Genomic DNA, 26036 nt, shown 5'->3' on the forward strand with positions numbered 1-26036 from the left:
CTTTGAAATCAAACTACTTTGATTGCATGAATTCTTAGAATTAACTCTGCTGAATTAGGCTGATGCAGAATATCTGACACACTCCAGAGCCCAGTACTGAAAGGCCACCATTTTATCATTATCAAATAAAATTTATTTCTCATTTAAGATCTTATTTTGCAATTGAGATACACTAATATGCCAGAAATATTTATAAGTGTTTACCTTCTCTTGTTCATGAACTTCAAGGGTACCAGAAACATGGGAAAATCCAAAAGCAGAGTAAGGAACCCTATAAACAGTGCCACTTCCATCCACACCCTGCAAATCAATTTGTGAGTCAGATTTGAAGTGAAAGGAAAAAAATTGCCTGAAACCACACAATACACCCACACACACACACCCCTTGCAGAAGACTGAAGAAAATACACTCAAAGTACTTTTAAGTAAAGAATTAAAACTGATTCCCTAAAAGCAAATCAATAGAGACTGAAACTACTAAATCCAGTCACCACTACTACTGACTTACAGTTCAGAGGTGGTGCACTGGCTGGAACATGACCAAGTACCCATGGGTACTGCTAAGAGTAATAACCATTTTTTAAAGTTTCACAACAATAGAGCATAATAATAATTCAAGTATAAAATCCAAAATCATCACAGCATTTCAGACTATCAAAAAATAGGGAAGCATTTACAAACATCAACAGCTAGGCACAGGCAACAGCACTGTAATTAAAATATCCTTGACCTAACTCAAATTTCTACCGAGACACCACGTACAGTGCAATTTCAGCAGCACAAATCTGGCATTCTGCAGCCAAAAAGACACACCTATCTTTCATTTATGCTTGATCACTTAATGAAATCTGGATGATGACACTGTATGAGCACAAGCAAACTCTGTAAAGCAGTAAGTGAAGCAGAAACTGTACCACCCAGCACTGATTGATTCATAGTCAGGGAACACATCAGAGATGAAAAAAAGGAGCAAAACATTTCCCTGATATGAACAGAGGAAAAAAGCCTTTGTAACTGAGGTCATGCTCAAATATATATTCTTCCTTGAGAGGCAGCAGGGAGAGAGAGAGCACAGCAGGAAGAGAAAAGTTAAAATAAAACCCAGACATTGGCATAAAACTCCCAATGCAAGCATTCACTCACTTTAATATAGGGTGGTGCAAAAGATGATATTTTCCACTTCAGATTTTCATTCCCTTTATTCTCCATTTCCAGGTAATTCTCTAAAAGAGAAATATCAGACCAGCATAGAAAATATCTTTGTTCAAGTATCCCTGCTGTAAAGAGTTAAGCAGGAACTGTGTCTCTAGATGAAAACAAGTTTAGTGGAAACAGTTTTCATTATAACAAATCTCAAGAGCAGACTCAAACAAAGCACACTGCCATAAAATTTGTAGAAGCTTATGTTGTTGTTATCTTATTGTATTTCATATTTCTGGAGTCCCATCTTAAAGTCCATACCTTCTTGCTGGTCCTATTATGCAGCTCCTTTCTGCAGCACAGTTCCTCATGGCTTCCATAGGGGCTCCTCCTGGGCTCTCGACCCAACCCCCTTTTATCCCAGAGCCCTTCATGAGCTACAGCTGCTACCCAACCAAGGATCCCACAGCTGTAGCTCATCCAGAGCAACAGGACCCACCTATCTAATACATAGGACTCTCACTACATATATATATATTCACAAGGACTCCTTTATAACAATACATATATTCAGGCCCCTACATTTCCCCCCTTTTCTTTTAACAATTATACAATTACAATATACGTATCTGTCCCAGCTCCCAGGCTGCCACAGCTCTCGGCTGTCCGGGGGATTCCATACCTAATACATATATTCAGGCCCCTACATTTCCCCCCTTTTCTTTTAACAATTTCTCCATTACACAGTTACCATATCTGTCCCAGCTCTCAGGCTGCCACAGCTCTCAGCTGTCCTATCTTCCACTGTCCCAGCTCTCCGGCTGCCACAGCTCTCGGCTGTCCGGGGGATTCCATACCTTCTCCTTGGCTGCATGTTCTTTATCACGTCGCGGTCACCAATTGTTGTTGTTATCTTATTGTATTTCATATTGTTATCTTATTGTATTTCATATTTCTGGAGTCCCATCTTAAAGTCCATACCTTCTTGCTGGTCCTATTATGCAGCTCCTCTCTGCAGCACAGTTCCTCATGGCTTCCATAGGGGCTCCTCCTGGGCTCTCGACCCAACCCCCTTTTATCCCAGAGCCCTTCATGAGCTACAGCTGCTACCCAACCAAGGATCCCACAGCTGTAGCTCATCCAGAGCAACAGGACCCACCTATCTAATACATAGGACTCTCACTACATATATATATTCACAAGGACTCCTTTATAACAATACATATATTCAGGCCCCTACATTTCCCCCCTTTTCTTTTAACAATTTCTCCATTACACAGTTACAATATCCATATCTGTCCCAGCTCTCAGGCTGCCACAGCTCTCAGCTGTCCTATCTTCCACTGTCCCAGCTCTCCGGCTGCCACAGCTCTCGGCTGTCCTATCTTCCACTGTCCCAGCTCTCCGGCTGCCACAGCTCTCAGCTGTCCTATCTTCCACTGTCCCAGCTCTCCGGCTGCCACAGCTCTCAGCTGTCCTATCTTCCACAGCTCTTCAGGCTGCATACCTCCATCACGTCGGGGTCACCAATTGTTGTTGTTATCTTATTGTATTTCATATTTCTGGAGTCCCATCTTAAAGTCCATACCTTCTTGCTGGTCCTATTATGCAGCTCCTCTCTGCAGCACAGTTCCTCATGGCTTCCATAGGGGCTCCTCCTGGGCTCTCGACCCAACCCCCTTTTATCCCAGAGCCCTTCATGAGCTACAGCTGCTACCCAACCAAGGATCCCACAGCTGTAGCTCATCCAGAGCAACAGGACCCACCTATCTAATACATAGGACTCTCACTACATATATATATTCACAAGGACTCCTTTATAACAATACATATATTCAGGCCCCTACAAGCTTATACACAAGAAATTTAGACTCCACCAAAAAATCCCCAAAAGATATCCAACTCCTTCCCAAGATATTATTTGATCATTCAGAGACAAAACACAATATCCCAGACTGGGACCAAATAAACTTGTAACAAATAATGTGTTTTGTTACTCAGCATGCATATAAATATATGTCTCTTGGCAAGAAATTATTAGAAGATCATCTCAGTCTACAATAGCACTTTAAAAAGTTTAAGTTGCAGACATAAATTATATAGGAAATATATAAACACCAAAGTATTATTATTACAATACTTCCATAATTTTAGCAAAAACCCCCAAGATATTATTGATAAATTAAGTCTTGAAAGTCCTCAAGTCTGCTGGAAAAAAATAGTGGCAATGAATCATTAAAAAAACCTTCATTGCCTAAAAAAGTATGTACTACAAAGAAACCTGGTCTATAGATAACAGAATGAGAGTTCCATAGAGTTACTTTGAGAATTTTAAGCATTACTGGAACTAAAAGTACAGTCCAAGCATTTCAGACTCCATTATTGACCCTGTCCTCCTCAATCACTATGTACCAAGACAAGGACAGCCAGCCTCACAACAGCTGTTGTGACTCCTATTGTCTTCAGGAAGAGCATTTATTTCCCTGCTAAACCCAGACCGATTGGTCTCCTCTCTTTATGGGCATAAGTGCAGATGAGAAGGGATCTACTGCAAAGGTGCCTTGAGCCAGAAGAGTTTCAAGTGGACTTCTAACAGTCTCTTTTACCAGGCACAGCATAGCTGCATTCATCATAGTGGCAACTGATTTGTCTGTATGCAAACCTAACTGTGGAAAAAAAGGTGTGACTATGCTGTATAAGGAGAACTGGGGAAAAAAAACTACCAAAAAACACACCAAAAACAAAACAACATGACAACAAAATGACAACAAACAAAACCCAAACCAAAAACAACAATAACTAACAAACAAAACCCTCAAAACAAACAAAACAAACAAAAAAAACCCAAACCCAACCCAACAACAACAAAAAACCTCCAAAATTCCCCAAAAACCAAAACACAACCCAAAAAACCCCAAAAACCCAAAAAGCATTTCAAACTAAAGGCAGAAGTGGGGAACTGGTCATTCAGACTTATTAGACTAAGAGAACAAAACCAAAGCACTAAAATTCCCAAACATGCAATATAGTACACAAAGCCTCTGAACACAAGATATTACAGATGCTGTATTTAATAACTAATTCCTCTTACCTGAGCTTTGACCAGGTCTTGTTTTAGGAAAAGCAATGTTTCTGTTCCTTATGTGCATTTCTGTTAGAGGGAACCTGGGAAGAAGCTTTGGCACATCAACAGTGGGATTTTCAGGCTGTGGAGTAATGATGTCACATCTTCTACACGGCAAGTCTGATCCAGACACGCTCTGAGTGCCAGCCTCTTGAATAAGCACTTTAATAAACTATTGCACAATTTGGAGAAAAGCAAACTTTTAAACAGTCAATATTGATATATCAATAAATCAAACCATTTAGTTTACGCACAAGAGCTTATGTTCAGCTTTACGTTTCAACAAAGGAAAGCTCTCATACATTACATCACCAGATCTTCTCCAACGTCAAAAGTTTAAAGATTCTAGGATAAGTTTAATTTAGGAGAAAAGGAACATTCACCGAAAATTTGCTATCTAGGCATTTTAGTTCAACAGGAATAATAATTTCAACTAGTTTAACTGACAATTCCTACAACATTCTCTGTTGCAGATAATGGAAACAGAGCTGCCTCATTCAGAAGGAGCTTTGTGTTCCCTTTTGCTACAGAATTAGAAATTTTAGAAGTTTCAATTAATGCTAGTAAAGTCTTAGCATACTTTTTGCTGATTTGGAGAGGTAGCAAATAAATGACAAAAGCATTATTAATTACAGGATTTCCTAGAATTTGATGGGTTTTGCTACATTCTCTACACTTGTCCTAGCAGATTTCTTAAATCCTTTTCTCATATTGTAGAACACAACACAGTTAACTGCATGCAGTTATCATCTCCTTCTCAACAACTTCCCTGTTTATTTGGGTTTTTTGAAAGCAGTTTCCAATTCTGTATCATACCTCACACTTCCCTCCATGCAAAAGGAAAGTAGATACAGTTTTATCCTTTCAGTGTCTATTTCTCTCTCCATGTATTGTTACAAATAACTCAAAACATACACTAACTGTAAAAATAAGAAAAAAAGTCTGTTTCTTTAGGAGAGAATACCAAGGAGTCCTCCTGCTCTTACACAGTAAAAAGAAAAAATGTTGGCTTCATAAACTTTATTTCTATGCCTCAATTTTATCAGGGAAATGTCTTGGATTAAGATCTGTGAAGAGGCAGAACCTGTTCTAGACATTCTTTATCCCTGACCTGTCATCCAGAAGGTGAAGATTACCCTAAGGGAGCTCAAAAGGAGCTATGGCGACTTGTCCAATACCCTCTTTTAACTTCTTTTATTTTACAATATGATACAAACTACTTTTATGTGTGCACATCTACATACATACATACATATATATATATATATATATATATATAGTGTTTTATAAAATGATGCATAAGGCAGTGCTGGGTTCACTTTTGTTGGAAATTTAGTTAGTGTCTACATCATGGCATTTCTTCAGAGATTACGAACCAAAAATCAGTTTACAAAATGGCATCTTGACTACTTTTCTTTATGAGAACTTCACAAATTAAAAAGAATAATGGAAGTTGACAGAGCTTCTGACTCAAATCTACAAGGTTTTAGCAACTTTATTAGAGCTGACAAAGTAAAATAAAAAGTTCCAATCTGAAGTCTCAAGTAAACCACATACCTTTAGTCCATTATCACAATGGATACAGATTAGGCCACTCCAAGGAATTAATATGGGCCTTGTGGCAAGTGATGGATTAGGACTCACCAGAATTAGTGTACTGGCCCTAAAATAAAAAAAAATTTAAAAAAATCAACTAGCATGACTCTCATACTAGAATCAGCATCTACAACATTTGTCACTAGCCCACCCAAAAAAAGGATGCACTTTTAAGATAAGTGAAGAGGCTCTACTGATAGTTAAATCTCAGGTGCTGAGATATGCCACAAATTAAGCTTTAAAAGCCATGATCCCAGGATCTTCTTTCAGCATCACTGAGAAATCAGATCACCTCTTTTCATGGCCTAACTCAGTTCAAGAATTCTGCAGGCTCCAGCCCCCCACAGTGCAGAGTATAAAATATTCTGGCTGGCTCCTATTGTGGCAGGTTGACTGCCCTTGGCACTGTGAGGAGATGGTCATGAAAAATAGAGAACTGGGCAAGTGCAGCTTGCTGTGCTTAAGTCAGCTGTTCCCATGGGTCTGCTTCCTACTTGCAGACCTCTGTTCTTGATCCAGACTATTTACTTGGACCCAAAACGTGAGGATTCTGCTCACTCTTTTCCAGTGAACACATTTTAAAATTCTACACTGCAAGAAAATTGCTTGCAGAAGGCCTTCAATACCCTCTTTGTAAAAATCATCCAGACAATCTTGAATTTGGGGTATGAGACACTCAGTATGTCCTTACTTTCACAGCTGCTGGAAAGTCATTCCTTGTTACTGCTCTTTCAGATTATTTTTCTTGGCATTGACCGAATTTGCAATGAATAGCAGATATCCTAGCCCTTCCATGCATCTCTATTCTGTTCTCACCAGTGATGAAAGTTTCCCAGAAATTTACATCTACATGAATATGCAATTAAGTGTTTAAAATGCAATCAGCCAAGCAGGACTGAAGAGAAAGTATTTTGGGTAAACAACTTCAAAGTTAAAGCAACTACTGAAATATAATTCTGAAAGCAAAACCTATTTTTTGGTGGGAGACTTTTTGGAAGATGAGAATAGTTTAATAACAGGTTCTTAAAGCTGTCTTAACAGAACCTTAAAAATACCAGAAATTTAGAAGGGAGAGGTGAGCAGATCTTTCAAGCATAAGTTGTGGAAGTCTCTGCTGCCATATGTGAAAAGTCTTATATACATATACAATGATATTATGATTACTTTTCCAAGAATACCCTAATTAAGGCATGGGCAAGCTGACACTGGCTTGTCATTATTTTCATACCTACAGATACTGAGAAGCCAAAGGTTGAATGGCAAAACCAAGTTTTCTCCAAATAAAAAGAATCCCAAAATCAAGTTGTGAGGAATATGAGCATATTTGCTAAAGAAATGCTAAGTCCCCAGAAGAGAAGCCTTCTATAAGAAATGTTATTTTGGGGGTTGTTTCCTGGTTATGGGAAGGGCAGAAGAGTTTTTTGATTTTAAATGCACAGCTTAATTTTAAACAAAAAACTACTATGAAAACAGATTTTTAAAGCTTCAGCTTCACTGACCATTCAACTCCTTGAACTATGCAATAATAATAGAACTTCCAGGCACAGAAAACTCCTGGAATCAAGGTAATTTTACTTATGACAGAAGAACATTCCCACAATACACAACTGTAAAAGGATAAGGTCCTAAAAAAGCTAGATTTGCATGTTAGTCGACAAAAAGTCTATACCCTGGAGCTAAAATAGTTTCAGGGTGCAGTCTAAGCAAACTAAAGTAAATTCCTAAAAACCAACTAAAATTCCTAAACTAGATATACAGTTAAGCTAAAAATAAATTCCTCCAAAACCTCACCACACTTTCACACATAAAGGAACTTATGGAAATATACTTACCCTGGTTCAACATCTCCATGTTGTGGGGTTACAGTAAGGCAGTGAGCTGGCCATGAAAGTTCAAAGGCCAGCATTCGATTGGAATTGTTGAGAATTTGCACACGTCTAGTATCTGACGTTTCACCTGTAACACAAAAAAAAAAGCTAACACATACAAAAATTCACAAAAATGCCCAAGATAAAGACATGCAGCAATGAAAATAAAGCATTTTCTGTCCTAATTTTACCTTCACATTACTTTAGAACCTCCATGGGTATGCAGTTCATTGTCAATGTATACACAGAGCACATAACCTCTGATGATTTATCCAAAACTGTGCTCAAATCAAGTCTGCATAAAGATTACTGGCCAATCCGCACTTACAAACATCTTATGCAGTATAGTTATCTTAATACTTAAGTGGCTATTTCATTAACTTCAAAAAATACTTACCAAGAGTAGGAGATGTCAAAATCAAATACTCAGGTGTAACAGCCCAAGTCTCTTGAGCATCTGATTTATTCTGAGCTAGATCATTATTTTTTGCAGATAAAGAAGTACCCTGAGGTCCTTTAACAGGAAGAACGTCCAAAGTTGCAGCAGTATGTGTGACAAAGTTCTCCAACCTGAAAATAAGACTGCATTAGGCAAAAGCAGTAAAAAAATATCTCATGAGTAATTATAACGGCCTACTCTTAGTATTTCTCAAAATTTTATTATTGAAGTACAATACTTTTTACATGGGCCCTCAATTTAATTCAATTCTCCATTAAGTATAAAACAATCCAGCAGCTATAACAGGACACAGCTTTTCACAGAATGTTTGGAAGTGGAAGGTACCATTTAGAATGAGAGGAATTAAAATAAAAAATTGTCTTCAGAAGATAATATAAAATAATTTGAAAACATATACAGAGAAAACAAGTACTGCATAGAGAAAGAAGGCAACAGCAGGCTGTGCAACACATTATGGAGATGAGGAGTGACCTGTGGAGATCACCCAATCCAACACCCCTGCACAAAGGAGGGGCAGCTACAGCAGGTAATTCAGGGCATTGCCCAACCAGGTTTTTAATTTCTTCAGAGATGAAAACTTCTCAGCCACTCTGGGCAACCTGCTTCAATGCCTAACCACTCTCACAAGAAAAAAACATAATTACATACATATAATTACTAATTATGGTTCCAATACCTGTCCAATTCCAACTGGGATCCAGTAGACTGCTGAAAGCCATCCTGATCACAAGTGGAATATCCGACCACAGAAAGGAGAATCTTTTGCATATTTGCATAGAAAAGATGGATATCATTTGTCTCTCGCGGGACATCACATACTAAAAATGAGAGTAATAGAAAAATTCTAGTAAGACCAATTCAATAATATTCAGAAATTACACCAGAGAGATTTAAGACATAGACTTAGTTAATAATCCATCAGCTAAGAAATCCTAGATAATTCCAAAATTACTTCCTGCAAGCTTAGCTGTCAGGTGTAGCTCAACACTAAAATCAAATATAATACATAAATCTGAATACACACAAATTTAATACTTTTTATTACAAGACATAATAAATATGGCATATAAAAAATGTGAAAAGATTATCATATAATTTCCACCTTTATACAAATGCTATATACTAATTTGATTCTGTGCCAAATTAAGAGTTAGCTTTTACTTTTTTCTCTAACACTGGCTTAACAATTTCAAAGGATACTCCAGAACCCAAGTATTTAATGTTCCCCAGGATTTCACCTCAACTAAGATGAATGATTAAAAAAAAAATCTTTACTTTTTCAAGTAAATACAATACATAATTCAGGGAAAGAAACAGACCATATTTATTCAGCTGTAGTAGCCTTAGGACAGTAAGTAATTCCATATGTGAATATAACTAGCTCAAGAATAGGGTTTGACAGCAAATTTATTCATGACACTTGTGGGATTGAACACTTGGGGGGTGCTTTAAGGAACCCTTTACAGTATACTGTATTCTTATTAAGCCATTTCTTACTAACAAGCAGAGGAAAAAGCTATTTATGAAGAAAAATATATATTTTGCTGTCAGCCAAGTTGCCTGCCTCTCAATTTTCAAATATATATGTGTAAAACAAACTGAATCTTTCCCAATAGTTAATAAGGCAAACACTTTCCAAATAAATTCAGCATTTTTAATGCTATAATATTTACAGACCAGGGATTCATGCTCCTAGGAGAAAATTACAGAAAATAATTTAAATAAATAGATCCTGAATGAAAAAAGGCACATTCTGTTGTGATGGGTTGACCCTGGCTGGATTCCAGGTGCCCACCAAAGCCATTCTATCACACTCCTCCCTCAGCTGGACTGGGGAAAGAAAATACAATTAAGTTTTGCCCAGTACAACTGTCCCAACTCAGAATTTTTCTTCTACATTTATTTAAAAAAAATAGTGAAAAAGTAACTAGGATTCAAGCCAAAAGCACATTTGCCACATGAAAACAAGTATTATATTTTTCTTTTAAGAAGATGTAGTCTTACCTTCTGTCACAAGCTGCTCCCCTTGAAATTCTTCATCAAATACAGCATTTCTCACTAAGTTGTTTTCTGGGATGATGCGTTTTTCCACCTCAGCTTTATACATCACAGCTCTGTTAGAGGTAAACAGGAATCATTAAATTAAACAAAATACTAGAAACAACAAATTGAAAAGATTGATACGAATCATGGGAATCCAGTATAATTTTCACTTCATTTCTTGACTACACCAAGCTCAAACTTGGGAGCATCCATTTAAAACTAAAGTTTTTTCACAGTCTTAAAAGGGTTAAAGAAATACCTCTTCTATTGCTGCAGAGTAAAAGGAAACACTGAAATAATGGTTACCATATGTTTGCCTTTCCATACTTGTTCTCTGCTGTCAGTCACACCTACCTAGATTTTTGATAAGTACATCAGGCATCTGAGCGATGTTTCAATCACCACAGGAAGCAGGAGAATGCTATTTTGGTTACAAGTGAAAGTTTTTTGAGAGGAAAAATTGACTAGTCAATGTCAGAGTGGCAGCAGGTGCCAGCCAACAGCAGGAACACAGAGCCAACAGCATGACTGCCAACAGCATAGAAAAGACTGGGAGGCACAGGAATATAAATAGTCCTGGGAAAAATGGGAAGATACAGGTCAGCAAGAGGAAATGTGACACTCAGATAAGGTCAGGGCCATGGAGGAGGAAAGAATACCTGCGCACTACTAACTCTCATGTCTAAGCTATTTACTGGGCTGCTGACTATATATAATTTTGGAGTAAGGAACTTGGGGCACAAGCTGGCAGATGAAGCAGAATACTCATCTCACATTCTTGCCCCTAAGTCCCAAATCACGCTCTCCTTCTAGTGCATAATTACAGAATGGGGTTTGACGGGCTTGGAGAACTCAGTCATTTCAAGACATATACATCTCTTTCAAGTTATCAAGGGAGATTTTAGAAAAACTCCCATCAAGAAACAACCAGCTAGACCACTACTTTCAAGAACAATATGTCAGCCTGCTGACTAATAAAATCAACAAGTCATTTTGCGTACATAACATCCACAATCTGAATTTAAAAAATGAAGTTTCCAATAATACTTATGTAGTTGTATTCAGCTTCTACATGGGTTTTCTGTTGATCTGTAGACTAAAAGCATTCCCGCATGGGTTTTCTGTTGATCTGTAGACCAAAAGTGTTCCCTAATTACTTTATCCCTTTAAGGAGGATTCCAAGATAGAGAGCATTGCCTCACACAAAACAATTCATGCAAAAAAACAGGAACAAGCATCCTCTAAGATATCAAAATAAGCCAGTTTCCTATCAAGGTCAGGAACTCAGCTATTCCATGAGCTTTTTATTCAAAGCCATGCAGTTAAATCCAGACGTGTTTAACACTTCATTTGGATAAGGATATACACAATAACTATCATACACTGTGAGGCAATAGCATTTAAAATCAATAATGAAATAATGCTGTTTTGAAGTTTTGCACTGAATTATGATTATCGGCACCTTACTGCTCTACCTAGTCTGAACATTCTGCATTACACTGAACCCCATGGACAGCACAAGTGCAGCTTCTGTCACTGAAGGCAGAATATGCCACTTCTGTGTGTTTCAGTTACATAAACTGAAATGCAGAATAACATGACCACTATTTAAGATCAGCAAGGTATTCTCCACAAGTTGCCATGAGCATATGTGCATGTTATTTTTCTCATATACACACCTACTCAAACACATTCTTTGTCAACAGAATTCAGCAAACCAAGACATGAACTTTGTTTGAAACTGAATACTCCTGGATTTCAGCACTATTCTTTTCATAAGCCTTTTCTTTAAAGTTACATACACATTAGAAAGAGAAATACAAAGACATAACACAGATCTCTTTCAATACATAAATGAAAACATTTCCCCATAACCCAATACACTTGAATTTAAGTAAGTTAAAACAGAATAAAACCCTTAACTAGGATTCTAGCTACAGTAAGCAAAGCCATAAATGAACAAACCCCCATCAACAACTTATATGTGCAAGGCTTTTAACAGATCACTACATATCATCATATTTTAGCTTGTTCTTGCTCTTTTTGGAAACACATTAGAATCACACTTGTGGCAGCACATACCCCTAGCTTTAACTTCTTATTAAACATCTGTCTGTTCCAACAGCAAAGCACACCTCACCTGCGATACTGCTGCCTAGAAACTTCATCTCCCCAAAAGAGACATAGTGTTGATACCACCATGCTTGGAGAGAAATTCTTTTCCATTGGATTCCATGTTACAGTGACCACCTGAAAAAATGAATAGACAACACACTGAGGGAAAAAAATATTTTTTTTTTAATGTTTGGACTATGAGTCAACAGATTACTACAATAAAAGTGGAACAGGACGTAACAGAAAATAGGCGAGATTTTAATAAAGAATTAGTCAGTCATTTTCAATTATCACATTTAATTTAAATTCATAAAATTTGCTCAGAACAAAGCACTGTACTTACTTCATGTGTTCCTTCTCTTAGTACAAACTGCTCTGGAGACACTCTCATAACCTGAGGATCTATCATTGTTTTTGTGTGCAGGTTTCCCAAGCACAGCACCTTAACATAGGCAGCCCGGGAACCTGTGTTTCTCACGTGGAAGGAAGCTTTCTGTGATCTTGCAGACAACGAGCATTCCAGTGTAACCAAGAAGCTATCTGACAATTTTTTAACATTTTCTAAAATTATATTGCTTGCTCCTCCATATCCAGATAATGGTATCTGGGGGAGAAACAAAACCCACCATCAAAAAAAGAAGTACTTCAAATGAAAAAAGCTTACTAGCAAAACACATTTATGTACAACTGTGGTAAACTATATACACTTACAGAAAAACAAATGAAAATGTTAAAAATGTGAACTGAAAAGCCCTTGCAAGAAATAGAAAAGCTTAAATTTACTCAATTATTTTCAAGTTCTACTTCCAAGTTTGTTTAAGCCCTACCTATAGAATAAGACAAGTTCAGATTTTTTAACACTTCTAGAGTTAAAATCTTAGGCTACTTTTAATGTAGTACATAAACTATTTCATCAGTCTCAAAGGAAAGAATTACATGCAAAATTGATACTCATGTTCAAAGCATAAAATGTAGTGGCCATATGACTTTAACAAGTATACAGATGTCCATAATATGTATCTTGAATTTTCAAGTTTTTGACAGAAACACCTATTCAATGCTAGATTTTCAGTAATTACCCAAAAAACATACATTTAAAATTTTTAAAAGTTATGTTGGGACTCTTACAGTAAACTTAATTCCTGGCTTTGATTGAATCCCCAGCTGTTTGATTTCCAGCTTTGCAAAGCAGCAAGTTACTCGAGTGGGTGTAAACATCAGGTATATGTTCGTATCTTCTTTGGGACGCATTCTGAGCTCCCAGCTACTGGTTAAGCGTTGTTCTGATCCAAATATACTTTGCAGCTATAAAAACAAAGACATCAAAACTAAGTGACTATAATAGAAAAAAACCATAGCAGTAAAACTTACTACACTTGGATGGAAGAATTAACTTCTTTGAACTGCACATTAACCTCTCGGACAATGGCATATTTAAAGTTGCAATGCTTAATATGCAATGAAATTACAAAGTCCAAGATACTTCACAGTCCCATAATGAACACTTCGATGCCTCACAGTTTACACAGATTTTTTTTGTCCTCAATCCCCAACCTGTCAAGGCTGAACTTTACCATGATTCTCTGACAGTATAAGATTTTAAATTTAAAAAATCTGAACATTTGAGGAGATATAAGTCAATGTAGATTACATAACAAAAAGAGCCATTAGCCATGGTAATTCCTAAAGGCTAATTCCAGTTTTTCCATCCTCATCTAGACTCCCTCCTGCAAGAAGAGCCATTGATGGACCACTCCACCAAGTACTGACTCTGCTGTGAAACAGCAGCTTAGAGAGCCGTAAACTGAGCTCCAGTTTGCTGCAGCACTCCTATTTCAGCGGCTCCCAAGAAAACCAGGGTAGCTTAAGCTCTGCTACCACACTCATCTTGGCAGTCTCAAAACAAATACAGGCTGCTAACACTTCAGGGCAAAAACATTTTCATTATAAACATAGCCTGGTAACTGTCATAAACACTAAAGAGAAATTTTAATGGCAGGCACCTGAAAGGAGTCTTGATCCTGGCCTCTTATCAACAATCTTAAATGCTGCGGCACAGATGGAGAGTCATTTCTTAGAATTAACTTCTTCTGTCTGAAAAATACGTTTGCTTAGATTTTACAGCAAATACAAATTAACTGCATACATTAATTCATGGAAGCAATGGAACTGGGACAGTCAATTTTGAAGTAATTTAATGGAAAAAAATCACCTCTTGGAGCAATAGAATATGTTAAATAAAAAGTTGTTTCTGTATTATCAAACTTACACATCCTACACTGTTATACACCAAAACACACAAATACCCATAGCAAAACAATCCCCAAATATACATATATATTAAAAAAATATAATTTTCTGAAGTTCAAGGACTGTACTTAACAGCCTGAACTTTCAAAGAAACCAGCAATTGTATCAATACAAAAACTCCATAAAAATCCCCACTTCAGGACACAGTTATGATGAGTTTATCCAGAGAGACTTGGTTATGCAGAAACAAAGTCTCGTGAGTAGTCTGGCCCAGATTCACAGGAACAGTTGTAAAGAACTAAATTCAGGATAACTTTTCCTTCTCATGCACTTCTCAATGTAATAGCAACACAGAAAGTTATGGTCACTTAACAGAATCAGGTTGACTGAAATAGTTTTTTTCTCTGCGATACATCCTAGCATTGACGAGGCTTCAGGTACTCAGAGCTTTCATCAGCAGAGGTAGGAAACATCTCCAGCAAGAGCAAGTGCCTTTGTCATTTTAAGAAGGTAAAAAACACTGACAAACTCAATTTGACAAACTCAGAACTGCTACAACGTAAGAGAACAGATCATGCAGTTGGAATTAAAGAGGAGGACAGAGAGAGCAAAACCTCTCTCTATCAACACTGGCAGACATTCTTTTGTACTCTGTTGAAACAAAATTACAGAAATAATTTCAGCTTCCTAAAACCAAGGGTTCCTCAACACCGATTTACAGGAGGAACAGAAAATAAAAACATTGCAGCACACAGGAAAGAAGCAGTAATTCCTAAATACCAAATAACCAAAACTACAGTTAGAAGCACACTACACCTTAACAAACCAGAAAAACAGAAATGCAGCTATTAGAAACAGTTATTGGATACAAACATTGATTTTAAACCACCAGGAACATGATAAGATCATTAGAATCAAAAAGTTCAGTATCAACCAACAGTGGATTAGTCCTTCAAGTAATAATTACTAGAAGTTCAGAGATTTGCAAAACTTGCAGACTTTACATATAAAAGAAGCAAAGAACATCCTAACAATTAGGAACAGTTTCACTAAAGCATAGAATAATAAACCTGTAAACTTGAAACTAAAAAAGTGTGGACAAGAAGTAGTCTGAAGGATAACATAATTCATAATTGGTGGCAAAACAGATTTTCCACATTAAAATAATTAATCTCTAGCAAGAGACAGGTATCAAAAGAACCAACAGAATTTTTCTATCAACTTAATTGAAAAATACTTCTCTCCTCATTTCTACTTACGTGACACACTAAACTTACAAAACCAGATATTCTGATCATAACTAAAGAGTCCTCAAGAACACACAAAGCTCAAACAAGATCAGTTTGTTTCTAAAACTTTCTTGCACAAGAAAAATAATTGCAATATACTGCTTCTTTCACTTGAGGCACAGAACAAATTACTGCCAATTATCAATGTGAATGGGAAAATTTACTTCAAAAAAGTGCAATATAAAACGCTTAACATGATATTCTATATGAACAGCTGTTCAACTTATACTTACACTGATGATCCAAGTGATACTGCTCCCCAGGCAATGAACTGCTTGTTGGAGAGGATGGGTGGAATGTCTGAGCACCTAGCAGGTGTAGACACAGGTCTGTTTTGCCCAGATTCTACCTCACCTTCGATCATCACTTCAAACTGAGGCCCAGATGGCAGCACAAGGATTTTCAAGATGCTTTAAAAATAAATGCATAAATTTAAATCCCACAATAGAACAAGATTAGCTGATGAAATCAAAACATAATTGAAAAAATATTACAGATAGGCATTTTTAAAACTACCTTCTTAAGGCAAAAATATAAACACTTCTTTTTATTTTATGGCAATGGCCAGCTTTAGGTATAGCCCTACATTTACATCCTTTGGGCTGTAAGTACATATGCCACACGTATCTCACACAGTCTTCTGAAGTATTTCATCTGGAAATGATTCAGATAAATATTTCAGAGACTACAGCTCAAAAGTATTTTTGGTCCATACTAATTTCTAATTATTTTGACAGACTAATTTTAGAAAGAAATGAAGTCTGGCTGTAGATTAAAGAGATGCCTTTTGAATGCCATGAGAAACTTTACTGAATTTTTACAGGTGTGAGATAACCAGGAGCACCAAGGAAGGAAATCTAGCTTTTAAATAATAGCCTGAATCATTTGTTATAGCAGAGAGATTTCAAGTCAAGGAAAAAAACTCAAGAGCCTCCATTGTAGCTGTCAGTGAATCCTTATGATGCCTGCTGACCAAGCCCTGAATCCCATCAGCAGGGAACATGGACCCTGGTTACTGCCTCAGTTAGTTTATTAATCTTTAGGCAGCACTTGGATGAAGATAACCAAGTTTCCAATCCTCCTGAGTACCTCAAGCCTGTAAAAATTCAAGCTATCCAATAGGATCATACTGTAACTAGCACAGAACTTCATTGTTTTATTTAAATGCACTGGGGAGAGTGAAGTTGAACATATATTGAAGATATTCTTTTGTCCATTCTTGCAGAAACTGGAAATCATGTAGCAAGAGAGGGAAAGCTGCTCTGGAGAAATGAGTCATTGCCAAAAACTCTCACATGACATCTTAATTGTCACTTGAACTAATCAAGTTAATTTTGCAGAATGAAGTTCAACAGGAGCTAATGAGCAAAACTATGAATGCTTCATCCATCTGCAAAAGGAACTTGTACATTAGTGTTGTACAGAACAAACTTTTATTTGAGTACAGCAGACAAATAAATACTTAGGATCCTGATCTGTTCTTGACATTTTTCACATGTAAAACAGAAATAACATTTCCCTTGCCTCAGCAGAGAGAGAAAGAGGGAAGCAACTGAAGAGGCTGTTGAAGGTAAGTATTTTGAAGCTTTGCTGTACTTTTGAAATAACTACTGGATAAAAGGCCACAGGGATTTACTCTGTTTATTTACACTAAACATGTCTTAGAATATTTCTTGATAGAAAATGTTGTCTATTCATTCTGCTACACACACCTATAAGAGGGAGATATTCTACGGAAAAGGTGAACCTTAACAAAAATCCTTTTGTAATGGATGAGAACTCTCATGAGAACAACTGAAGTCAAAAACTCTCATATGGGTGAAACTTTCAATTTGTTCATTACCTTAAGGTCAAAAGTAGTTCAGTTTAACACATGCAGCACAGAATTAGTTATATTACCTTTCTGTAGTTGTTGTGCTTTTTGGAAAAAACTGGACAGTCACTACTTGTTCTTCTCCAGGAAAAAGGAAAAGATCCTCGGGTTTAACAGCAAAGCAGATGTCCTGATCTGATATCTGAAAGCAGGCAAGGGCAAAAGGGAGGGTTAGTTACCTATTTTAAGGGACTAAATACTTCTATAAAATGTAATACAATTTGGTTCTGCACCTGTTTTACATGCAATTCAGACTATTTGAATACACCTGGAGTCTTCAACACTTTATCAATTAGCACCCAGTATCATCACTTAAGGTGGCAGATCCTATTTCCATGGCCTCTGATCTTAGAAATGATGGGCTAACACATCTCTTTTTGTAAAATGGAACCAACTGTTCCTTCTGTTGACTTTGAAACGCAAATTTCAAATGTGGTTAGTTATCTTTCAGTCTGGAACCACACTTTCCACAGATTCTCAAAAAGGTCAAGTAAAGATATGGCATATTTGAAAAGAATTCACTTTGAGTTGGCAAGATGTACACTAAAAACTACTGCAGTTTTGTTGGAAAATACAGATGTTTCCCAATGCTAATATTCATCTTTGCCTTAAGCAGGCTTCACTCTACTAGCTAACTAACACCTGCTATGCAGCATAGGCTTCACTACTTTTACATATTTTTGCTAACATTTATTAAAAATCATAAAGGTATGTTTGTTACAACAAGTAAAACTGAAGTTGAGCAAAAGAATGCCCACAAGCTTTTTCTAAAAAAGTAAGAAAATTTCTTTGGCATTTTTCATTCCCTGTATGTAAACTTGCAAAGCTTTTATCAAACCACAGAGCTGAGCTAAAATCCCAAGGCTCACCTCTAGCTTCAGTGCAATATGAACAGCACAAAAATAATGATTTCAAGAGGGAAAAGCCAACCTACCTGAACTTTCAAATGTACACTAATGTTTCCAGAATTTACCAATGGCAGCTGCTGCTTGACTGTTGAACCCACACTAGCAGACAAATGTATTTTCTGTAAAAATAAAGTAAGTGTATATCTGTATATATACATATATAATAAAACCAAACATTACAAAAGTAGGAGGCTAGAAGAGGCAAACTGTTCTTGAAATACAGTTTGTAAATACACACAAACCTCTAAGTCCTTTGGAATACGTATCCTTGCTGTTCCAGCTCTTGCTCTGAGAAAAATACTTTTAATCACAGTGCTAGGTCCTGGACTATCCACTTCCACATCCACTCTTGCCAGGAACTCCTCTGCTGGACCCAAGGAATCTAGGAACAATTTCATGAGTAGCAAACACAAGTGTGCCAACAGCAAAGGCCATTCCTATGGATGCACACCTCACTTCAGCTACTCTTCAATCTTAACATATCCATGGGGTGAGAAGAACAGCTCTCTCATTACTCCTGCAACACTTTTATCCCCTCTTTTAAATAAAGTCTCACAGAATCTTATTTAAGAGTTTTACCTTTTTGTCATATGTAACTGAAATTGTCACTAATGCAAAGAAAAAAACTCATCCTACCACACCAGCCAAACTAGTTGATATATATAGTATTTTCTATGCAGCAAGTCAGAACAACTCAGAGATTTCTTCAAATTTATTATCTATTTTGCAATTAATGCAATATTTTCTTAAGCGATGGTTTAATTCCCTCAGTAAAAAGAGTTAACACAAATTCCAGGCATCTTGCAATAAACTTTGTACAGCTTCATACTTAAGTAAAAATGTCCCTGGTAATACATAAAGGATTAAGACATAGAGACATTCTGTCTCCTACAGTTACTAAAAATGAATATGATACTTGAAATATCAGCACACACAAACCAAACATGTTTCAAGTTTGCAGCCTGTTCCTGCAATTCTAAAACACATATACATTAAAAGTCAAATCTGTTTCAACTGAAATGAAAATCCAATTATTTTACCTGAAGAAGAAATTTGTTTCTTAGGTGCATGGAACAGAACCCAAACTGTTAAAGCTTCAGGATCCTGAAAAAGAAATTGGTTGACTCACCTTATGGAAGGGAGAAAATTATTGAGAGGAGAAAACAAAACACCCACAAAACCTGAACATGCAAAAGGTGTGCTGCCCAAAAATCATTACTGTGAACTCAAATATTCAGCACTGTCACTTAAGACAGCAAGTAAAAAGAAGAATTGACCAACTACAAACTACTCACTTGCCCATCATAGCTTGCATGTATCACATGGTTTACAACTGATGGAGCTGCTGTCTGAGAAACTGCATCCATTTGTTCATTAGAAGTATTAACAGGTTCCTTGGAAAAGGTGAAGCACCTCCAGGCTACTGCATTCTGTCAAAAAAAGAGAAGTATTACAAGTATTAAATCTCTTATTGTCAGTAACAGCAATGCTCACAAAGCTGAGAAATGCAAGACAAGTTTTGAATGATTCAAGTAGCTTGGAAAAAACAAAGAAACAAATTTGTGCTGTAGCTTTGAAACATGAAACAAAACCCCACACACCTATCCCAGAAGCATTTTTCTTGGTACCATTACAGCAGAATCAAATTACCACCCTGCAAAAACTATTTATTTCCTGACTAACAGAAGACTTCTTGAAAAGTCTTATATCGAGTGTCCAAGATCTATTTCTTAATGATCTGTAACAAAGTGTTTGGGTACTAAAATCCAGTATCACAAGATGTTAGCTCTCACATACAGAACTTTACTGTACTTACTGCGTTAATAATAAGTCTAATTGGCATAAAAGCATGGGTTTTGTTGATAAGTTTTAGGGGAAGAGCCTTCAAATTGCCAAAAGGCAAGTCACCAAAATCCAGGCAATCTTCTTTTCCTGTTTCCACCTGGTTTTAAAACAAAGCAGAACTTAGAAGAAAAGAAAACCTTCAAAACACTCTACCCTACAAAAGTACCAGGATGTTACTGATCTATTTCACCCTCTTAACCCTATATCCACATATAATACAAACTATTACAGCCTAAGAATCATGTTTTCTTTGATATTAGAAGGGGCTACAGCCAATTGGCTATCTCCCATACATTTTACCTCAATGAATTAAGCCAGTCTTAGTGCAATGTTTATCCACCAAAATCCAGCATACAACCAAGTTATTTTGGATAATTCAAATTAAAAGTAAGTTTGAACCATGATTATTGCTAGCAAGTAAGAAATGCCAGTTTTAGATAGCTAAAAACACATTTCAGCAAGTTGAAAGTTAAGAAAACAAGGGACAGTAATTGTTGCTAGCTTAAAAACACCTAAATGTCATAATCTGCAGCAAAATACAGCTTTTATTTGGTACTTTTTCCAATCTCAGGAATGTAACAACAAGATTGAGCACAAGGTTTAAATTTTATTTGAACATGACACAAGTTTGAATATACTACGAAAAACATGGAGAATGGACTACATGTGAAAGAATAAAAAATGCATTAAAAATAAATAAAAATTTATTGAAGAAGCATTAGAAATTATGTCAATTTGTGTGCATTTATTACTTCAAAACACATAATTAGTCCAAAGCAAGTTAAAAGACCACCATAAATTAAATGTCCACTGTGGCTGGTGACTGAAAATTTTACTTTTATCAACCATGTCACAGACTACCATGTAATTTGTTCAGGCACCTCCACAAGTATCATCAAGCCTGTCTATGCCTGTCCATACTCTTAAATCAAGAACTATATGAAGCCAGATTTAATTATTGTCACACTCTCTCACCTGGTTGCTCTTCATGATAAGACACAAGACAAAAGCACTTTACACATGCATGTAGTTTTAATTTTTAATTAGTCCAAAATAAGAAAATATTCTCTACAATCATAAAAAAGGTAGTGGTAGTGAGAAACCAAGACAAAGCCTACTCGATGTAAAAAATAAAGAAATCCTTACAACTGGAAATAAATGCTTTTTGTTACGATAAATTCCCAATCCAACACAGCAAATAAGCATCTGATAAGCTAAGCATCAGATGTTTAAGGTCTTAACAATGAAAAAGTAATGCCCAGTCTTTTAACAACAAAAAAGTGATTTTTAATTTATTCTTTCCACACAGAAGCCTTCACTTCTAGCTAGCTGTTTTTGCACAACTGGAACTTCCCAGATAACAATGTGCTTCTCAAAAATTTCCTCTATTCCCACTCAAACATATGAAATTCCAGGTTTCTTTGAGGAGCAACCTTGCAATCCTATTATTTTCCAGTGTCATGAAATTATTCATAAAATTGCAACAACAAAAGACCCACAATAAACAGCAACTTACTTCTAAATTAGGATTTTCAGCAACTGCTGTCAGAACTACCCTGCTTGCCAAAGCTTCTGACTGAACGATTGTCTCAGCATCTGCAGAAACTGGCCAAGATGAAACATTGAGGATACACTGGAAGATCCCCGAGCGGGAAGGTAAGAAAAGTATTTTCAGGTCATTGGTAGAGTAGGGTCCTACAATGGTTTTATTCTTGAAAACCAAACATGGATATTTCATAGGATCCATCTGAAAAACAAAATACCTGGCATTTTCAAAAAGGCCTTTTACCGGAAGACATTTCATTTCCATCTGGCACCACTGCTTAACAGACATTTTGTATATATTTCTTCTCCATTTAATGAATGCATCTTCATATCCATGGCCCATTTGCATCCTGCTCGACTGCAGATCTCTTCTTTTAATTTAAACAGACAGCCTGAAAATTGCTGACATTTCTTTCTACCATCTAGTGAAAGATTGACACTGGGAAAATTATTAAGTAAAACCCTGATTTTTGAGAAAGAACAGCAGTGGATCTCAAAGTTGACCGAAAAAACATCGGTTTTAATCACACTGTGCAAACAATTGCATGTATTTATTCATGAAAACAACTGTAAAGCAATTTCATTTTTAAAAAAATCACCTCTTCATCCAACAGAATCACTGTTTACAGGAGATGCATAAAAGCTCTACGAAGCTGATTAGAAAATTATGCAACAAATCCTTATACACACACACACACACATCTATACATACACACAAGCACACAGAATTGTGGCCTGATGTTCTTTAAAGAGGAAGCATTCTAAGAAAACAACATCAAAACAGAAATCATACCCCTGGAAAGACACATGCTACATCTGCTGGAAGAATACACCTGAGGGATGTGATCAGGATTTCTAAGACTTATAAGATGCAATATTTAAAGCAAATAATTGTCTGCTATTCCTCAGTAATACGGACCAAATAAAACCAGCATGAACCATATCTTAAAAAAGAAAAAAGCAATACTTGATACAATCTACAGCTGAACTGAACTGTGACTGAACTGCATAGTTTCAAGAGATTTACAAGATAAAGAGCACTATACCAAAAACTAGTATGAACAGAAATAACATCTAACTAAAGTTAGCAGGTATCAAACTGCCAGAAGCTCAGAGTATCCTATGCTTGTTCTGTTGTTATATTCTTCTCTATTAAGTGAATTCATCAATAAAAGAAATTAAATCCTTCTGATGGACTTTGTATCTAACTCATTCTCAAGTTCTCAAGATATTTTACTTCTGGAACTATTAGTATGATAACAGAATTATATAGAATTTAACAAAATTGAAGTGCAAGACAGCCAACGTACGGCCTACAAGCTACCTATAACCCACAGAACAACCCATCTAGTTTGAAGCCTGCTCTAAAAGGCTTCTAAAAAGCCTGCTCATTTTCCATCACTCAGAATCTCCTGATTTCAAGAAAAAGAGAAGCAAATTGCCAAAAACATTTTTGCAGTAACAGTTCTCAGCATGGATGTTTTCTGGCCTAGGGTTGACTTTTCTTGCATGCACAAAGGTGGGAATGAATAACTCAAATTCAAACCTTCCACACTTCATGCACACAATATAATTCTACATGTGGCATTTACCTCACAAAGGCTACTTGCTGGAGGAAGTCAGGCACCTGGCCAAAGAAAGTAGCATTGCTTTTGTGCATATTAATGATAAAACAGGGAAAAAAAAATCACAGATCTGTAAAGAGGGTCTTAATTTTACATATGATATCTGGTAAGATTACAGTATTAATCAGTTTTATGAAAAAGAAAAAATCTCTTACCCTTTCCCCATTAACTGAAACACTGAGTATCCCAATGTTGACCTGCAACCACCGGTCAGTTGGATTATAAACACTAAGAACCGTCTGAGATGCAATTCCCACACAACAGGCAGTAGGGAACTTCAGTTCTTCTGGCACTTTTATGTGTCCTTTGGAAGAAAATATGCTCCTATTAGTTACAAGTACTCAGAAGCAAATCAGCACTCAGGCTGCCACCACGTTTGTGAACTCATCTGACAAATGCTTCATTATGGCAAGGAAATGTTTGACTCCTACAGTTCTCATAGAATGTTTTCCATAAGCGTGAAATTTGACATTTTGATCATTTCTAATTTGCATCTTAAAGTTCTACTGTCACAGAAACAAATACTTATGGAAATGGAAATGGCACATTCTATACAGACCCACAAAGTGTGTGTATATATATATATATATATATAAGTATATATATATATATATATATACACTTGATAAACACTCAGTGGTCACAATTCAATCAGCACTAGCTCAACTCGGAAAATCTGAACATTACCATTACAAAATCTTGTTAGTATAAAAATTAGTAAGGAGTATTTCTCTATTTTAAAATGCACTAAGATCAATGATCTGGAACAATCAATAAACAAGCTCTAAACTCTTACATATTCAAATCTTCAATTCTACTAGTTTGTCATTTAGGCTGAAAGAATTAGCCAGGAAAAAAAAAAGTACAGCAAGATTGTAGGTTAAAATAAGTTTTCAAAATTAAATAGTAATTTGTGTTGCTTAGGTTTAGAGCTAAGTCTAGAAAGGACAGAGGACACTTGGCAGCTCATCCTTCCCTGCATGACCAGCAAACAGTTTCAACCCTCTATGGGGTTCAAATTTCTTATGAGTTTTGGCCTTCACTGACTGCTAATACTAAATTAGGCTGAAAATAGAAATGTCCTCTACTTTCCAGATAAAATACAATGGAATTTCAAGAGCATGACTTGTCTTGCCTAGTTTGAACTGCAGCTAGGATTTCTCTTCCTCCTATGAAAGGTAGTTCTTCATCCTTCACACAAACACAAAACTAATATTGAAGAATGCTGAAATTCTGAGAAATGTTTTTTAAGACCATTAGGGGAGCTATAAGAATAGGCACTAAATTCAGAGAACAACATTAAAGGAAAACTAGTAACAGGGTTTGCATAAACAATAATTGCAGTTACATTTAGTACCATCTTAATTGTGTTTACTGTAACATAAGCAACATCACTATCACCATTCCTGTCCACAGCTGTATTTCAAATAAACTGTAAAAATCATACTCACCAATACCAGGTGACTTCGACAACTCCCACTCCCTTCCCCCAGCTCCAAGAGGTTGTCCGGTACATGGTTTTATATTTAAGGTATTATTATTCCATGAAGTACTGTGTGGATTATAAAGTGAAGCTGCACCCAAAAAGCCAGGACCAATATTTGGACCTAAAGGAATTCCTAACATAAGTGGATTCTCAACATGTCCTACTGGGATACCAGAACAAGGAAGCCCTGCTGGAAGGCCAAAACCTGCAGCGTTGCAGCCATGGAAGTGAGACAGAACTGCATTTCCTGGAGGTTGTTTAGCTCCCAGGTGCTGTTGTGCAAATGGAGCTGTTGCGAGACAATGCCCTGTAAGCAAGGTGGGGACAGAAGAAGGAATTGCTTGACTCTCAGAGGTAGTGACATGGGATTTAACAGTTGATATATGAACATGCTGTTCACCAGATGGGTTTTGTTTGCATGGCAAACAGGTGCTTAATCCAGAATAAACAGGCAATCCTTGTCTCTGTGCTTTGTTTGTTTGATCCTGACACAGTTCTTGTGCATCCATGTTGACAGAAAGTGGCGGGAAGGTGCAGAGTTGACTTGGTAAAGCTGATTTAGCACTGTCAGGCTCTTCATGATTTGCTGGTACATTTGAAGGAATAAATGGAAGCTGATTCATCCTCAGAAAACCTTCTTTGGCCAGTTCTTGGTCCAGTACATTATGAGGTTTTCTTTGAAGACCAGCAAGTTCATTTTCTTCTTGTTCCTGGTCAGTACTAAGTATTGCTTTTTTTCTATTTCTTTGACATGAGCGGTCTTCTAGATTTTCTTTTCTACGTTCCTCCAGAGAAACTGGGCTGGCCTGAATTATTGTTGTGCTCAGTTCACCAGCATCTTCATCCTAGTAAACAAATATAACATGCAG

The 26036-nt window shown here is 36.6% G+C and overlaps 1 protein-coding gene across 1 annotated transcript in view; it reads right to left on the bottom strand.

Moving 5' to 3' along the window:
* Positions 1 to 26036, bottom strand: part of CEP192 (centrosomal protein 192) — a 76398-nt gene that overhangs the window by 11760 nt on the left and 38602 nt on the right. The window contains exons 29-50 of the mRNA XM_059469139.1: positions 25133 to 26012; positions 23837 to 23985; positions 22028 to 22258; positions 20483 to 20608; positions 19962 to 20096; positions 19707 to 19770; positions 18909 to 19048; positions 18693 to 18785; positions 17785 to 17900; positions 16119 to 16295; positions 14350 to 14440; positions 13475 to 13651; positions 12690 to 12950; positions 12372 to 12481; positions 10193 to 10302; positions 8865 to 9006; positions 8126 to 8298; positions 7693 to 7816; positions 5822 to 5927; positions 4232 to 4436; positions 1144 to 1223; positions 205 to 300 (exon numbers count right to left, since the gene is read on the bottom strand). Coding sequence (XP_059325122.1) covers positions 205 to 300; positions 1144 to 1223; positions 4232 to 4436; positions 5822 to 5927; positions 7693 to 7816; positions 8126 to 8298; positions 8865 to 9006; positions 10193 to 10302; positions 12372 to 12481; positions 12690 to 12950; positions 13475 to 13651; positions 14350 to 14440; positions 16119 to 16295; positions 17785 to 17900; positions 18693 to 18785; positions 18909 to 19048; positions 19707 to 19770; positions 19962 to 20096; positions 20483 to 20608; positions 22028 to 22258; positions 23837 to 23985; positions 25133 to 26012 — 3786 coding nt within the window. The remainder of the gene's footprint in view (positions 1 to 204; positions 301 to 1143; positions 1224 to 4231; positions 4437 to 5821; positions 5928 to 7692; positions 7817 to 8125; positions 8299 to 8864; positions 9007 to 10192; positions 10303 to 12371; positions 12482 to 12689; positions 12951 to 13474; positions 13652 to 14349; positions 14441 to 16118; positions 16296 to 17784; positions 17901 to 18692; positions 18786 to 18908; positions 19049 to 19706; positions 19771 to 19961; positions 20097 to 20482; positions 20609 to 22027; positions 22259 to 23836; positions 23986 to 25132; positions 26013 to 26036) is intronic.

Source organism: Ammospiza nelsoni, chromosome 1, assembly GCF_027579445.1.
Source record: "Ammospiza nelsoni isolate bAmmNel1 chromosome 1, bAmmNel1.pri, whole genome shotgun sequence".
Taxonomy (NCBI): Eukaryota; Metazoa; Chordata; class Aves; order Passeriformes; family Passerellidae; genus Ammospiza; species Ammospiza nelsoni.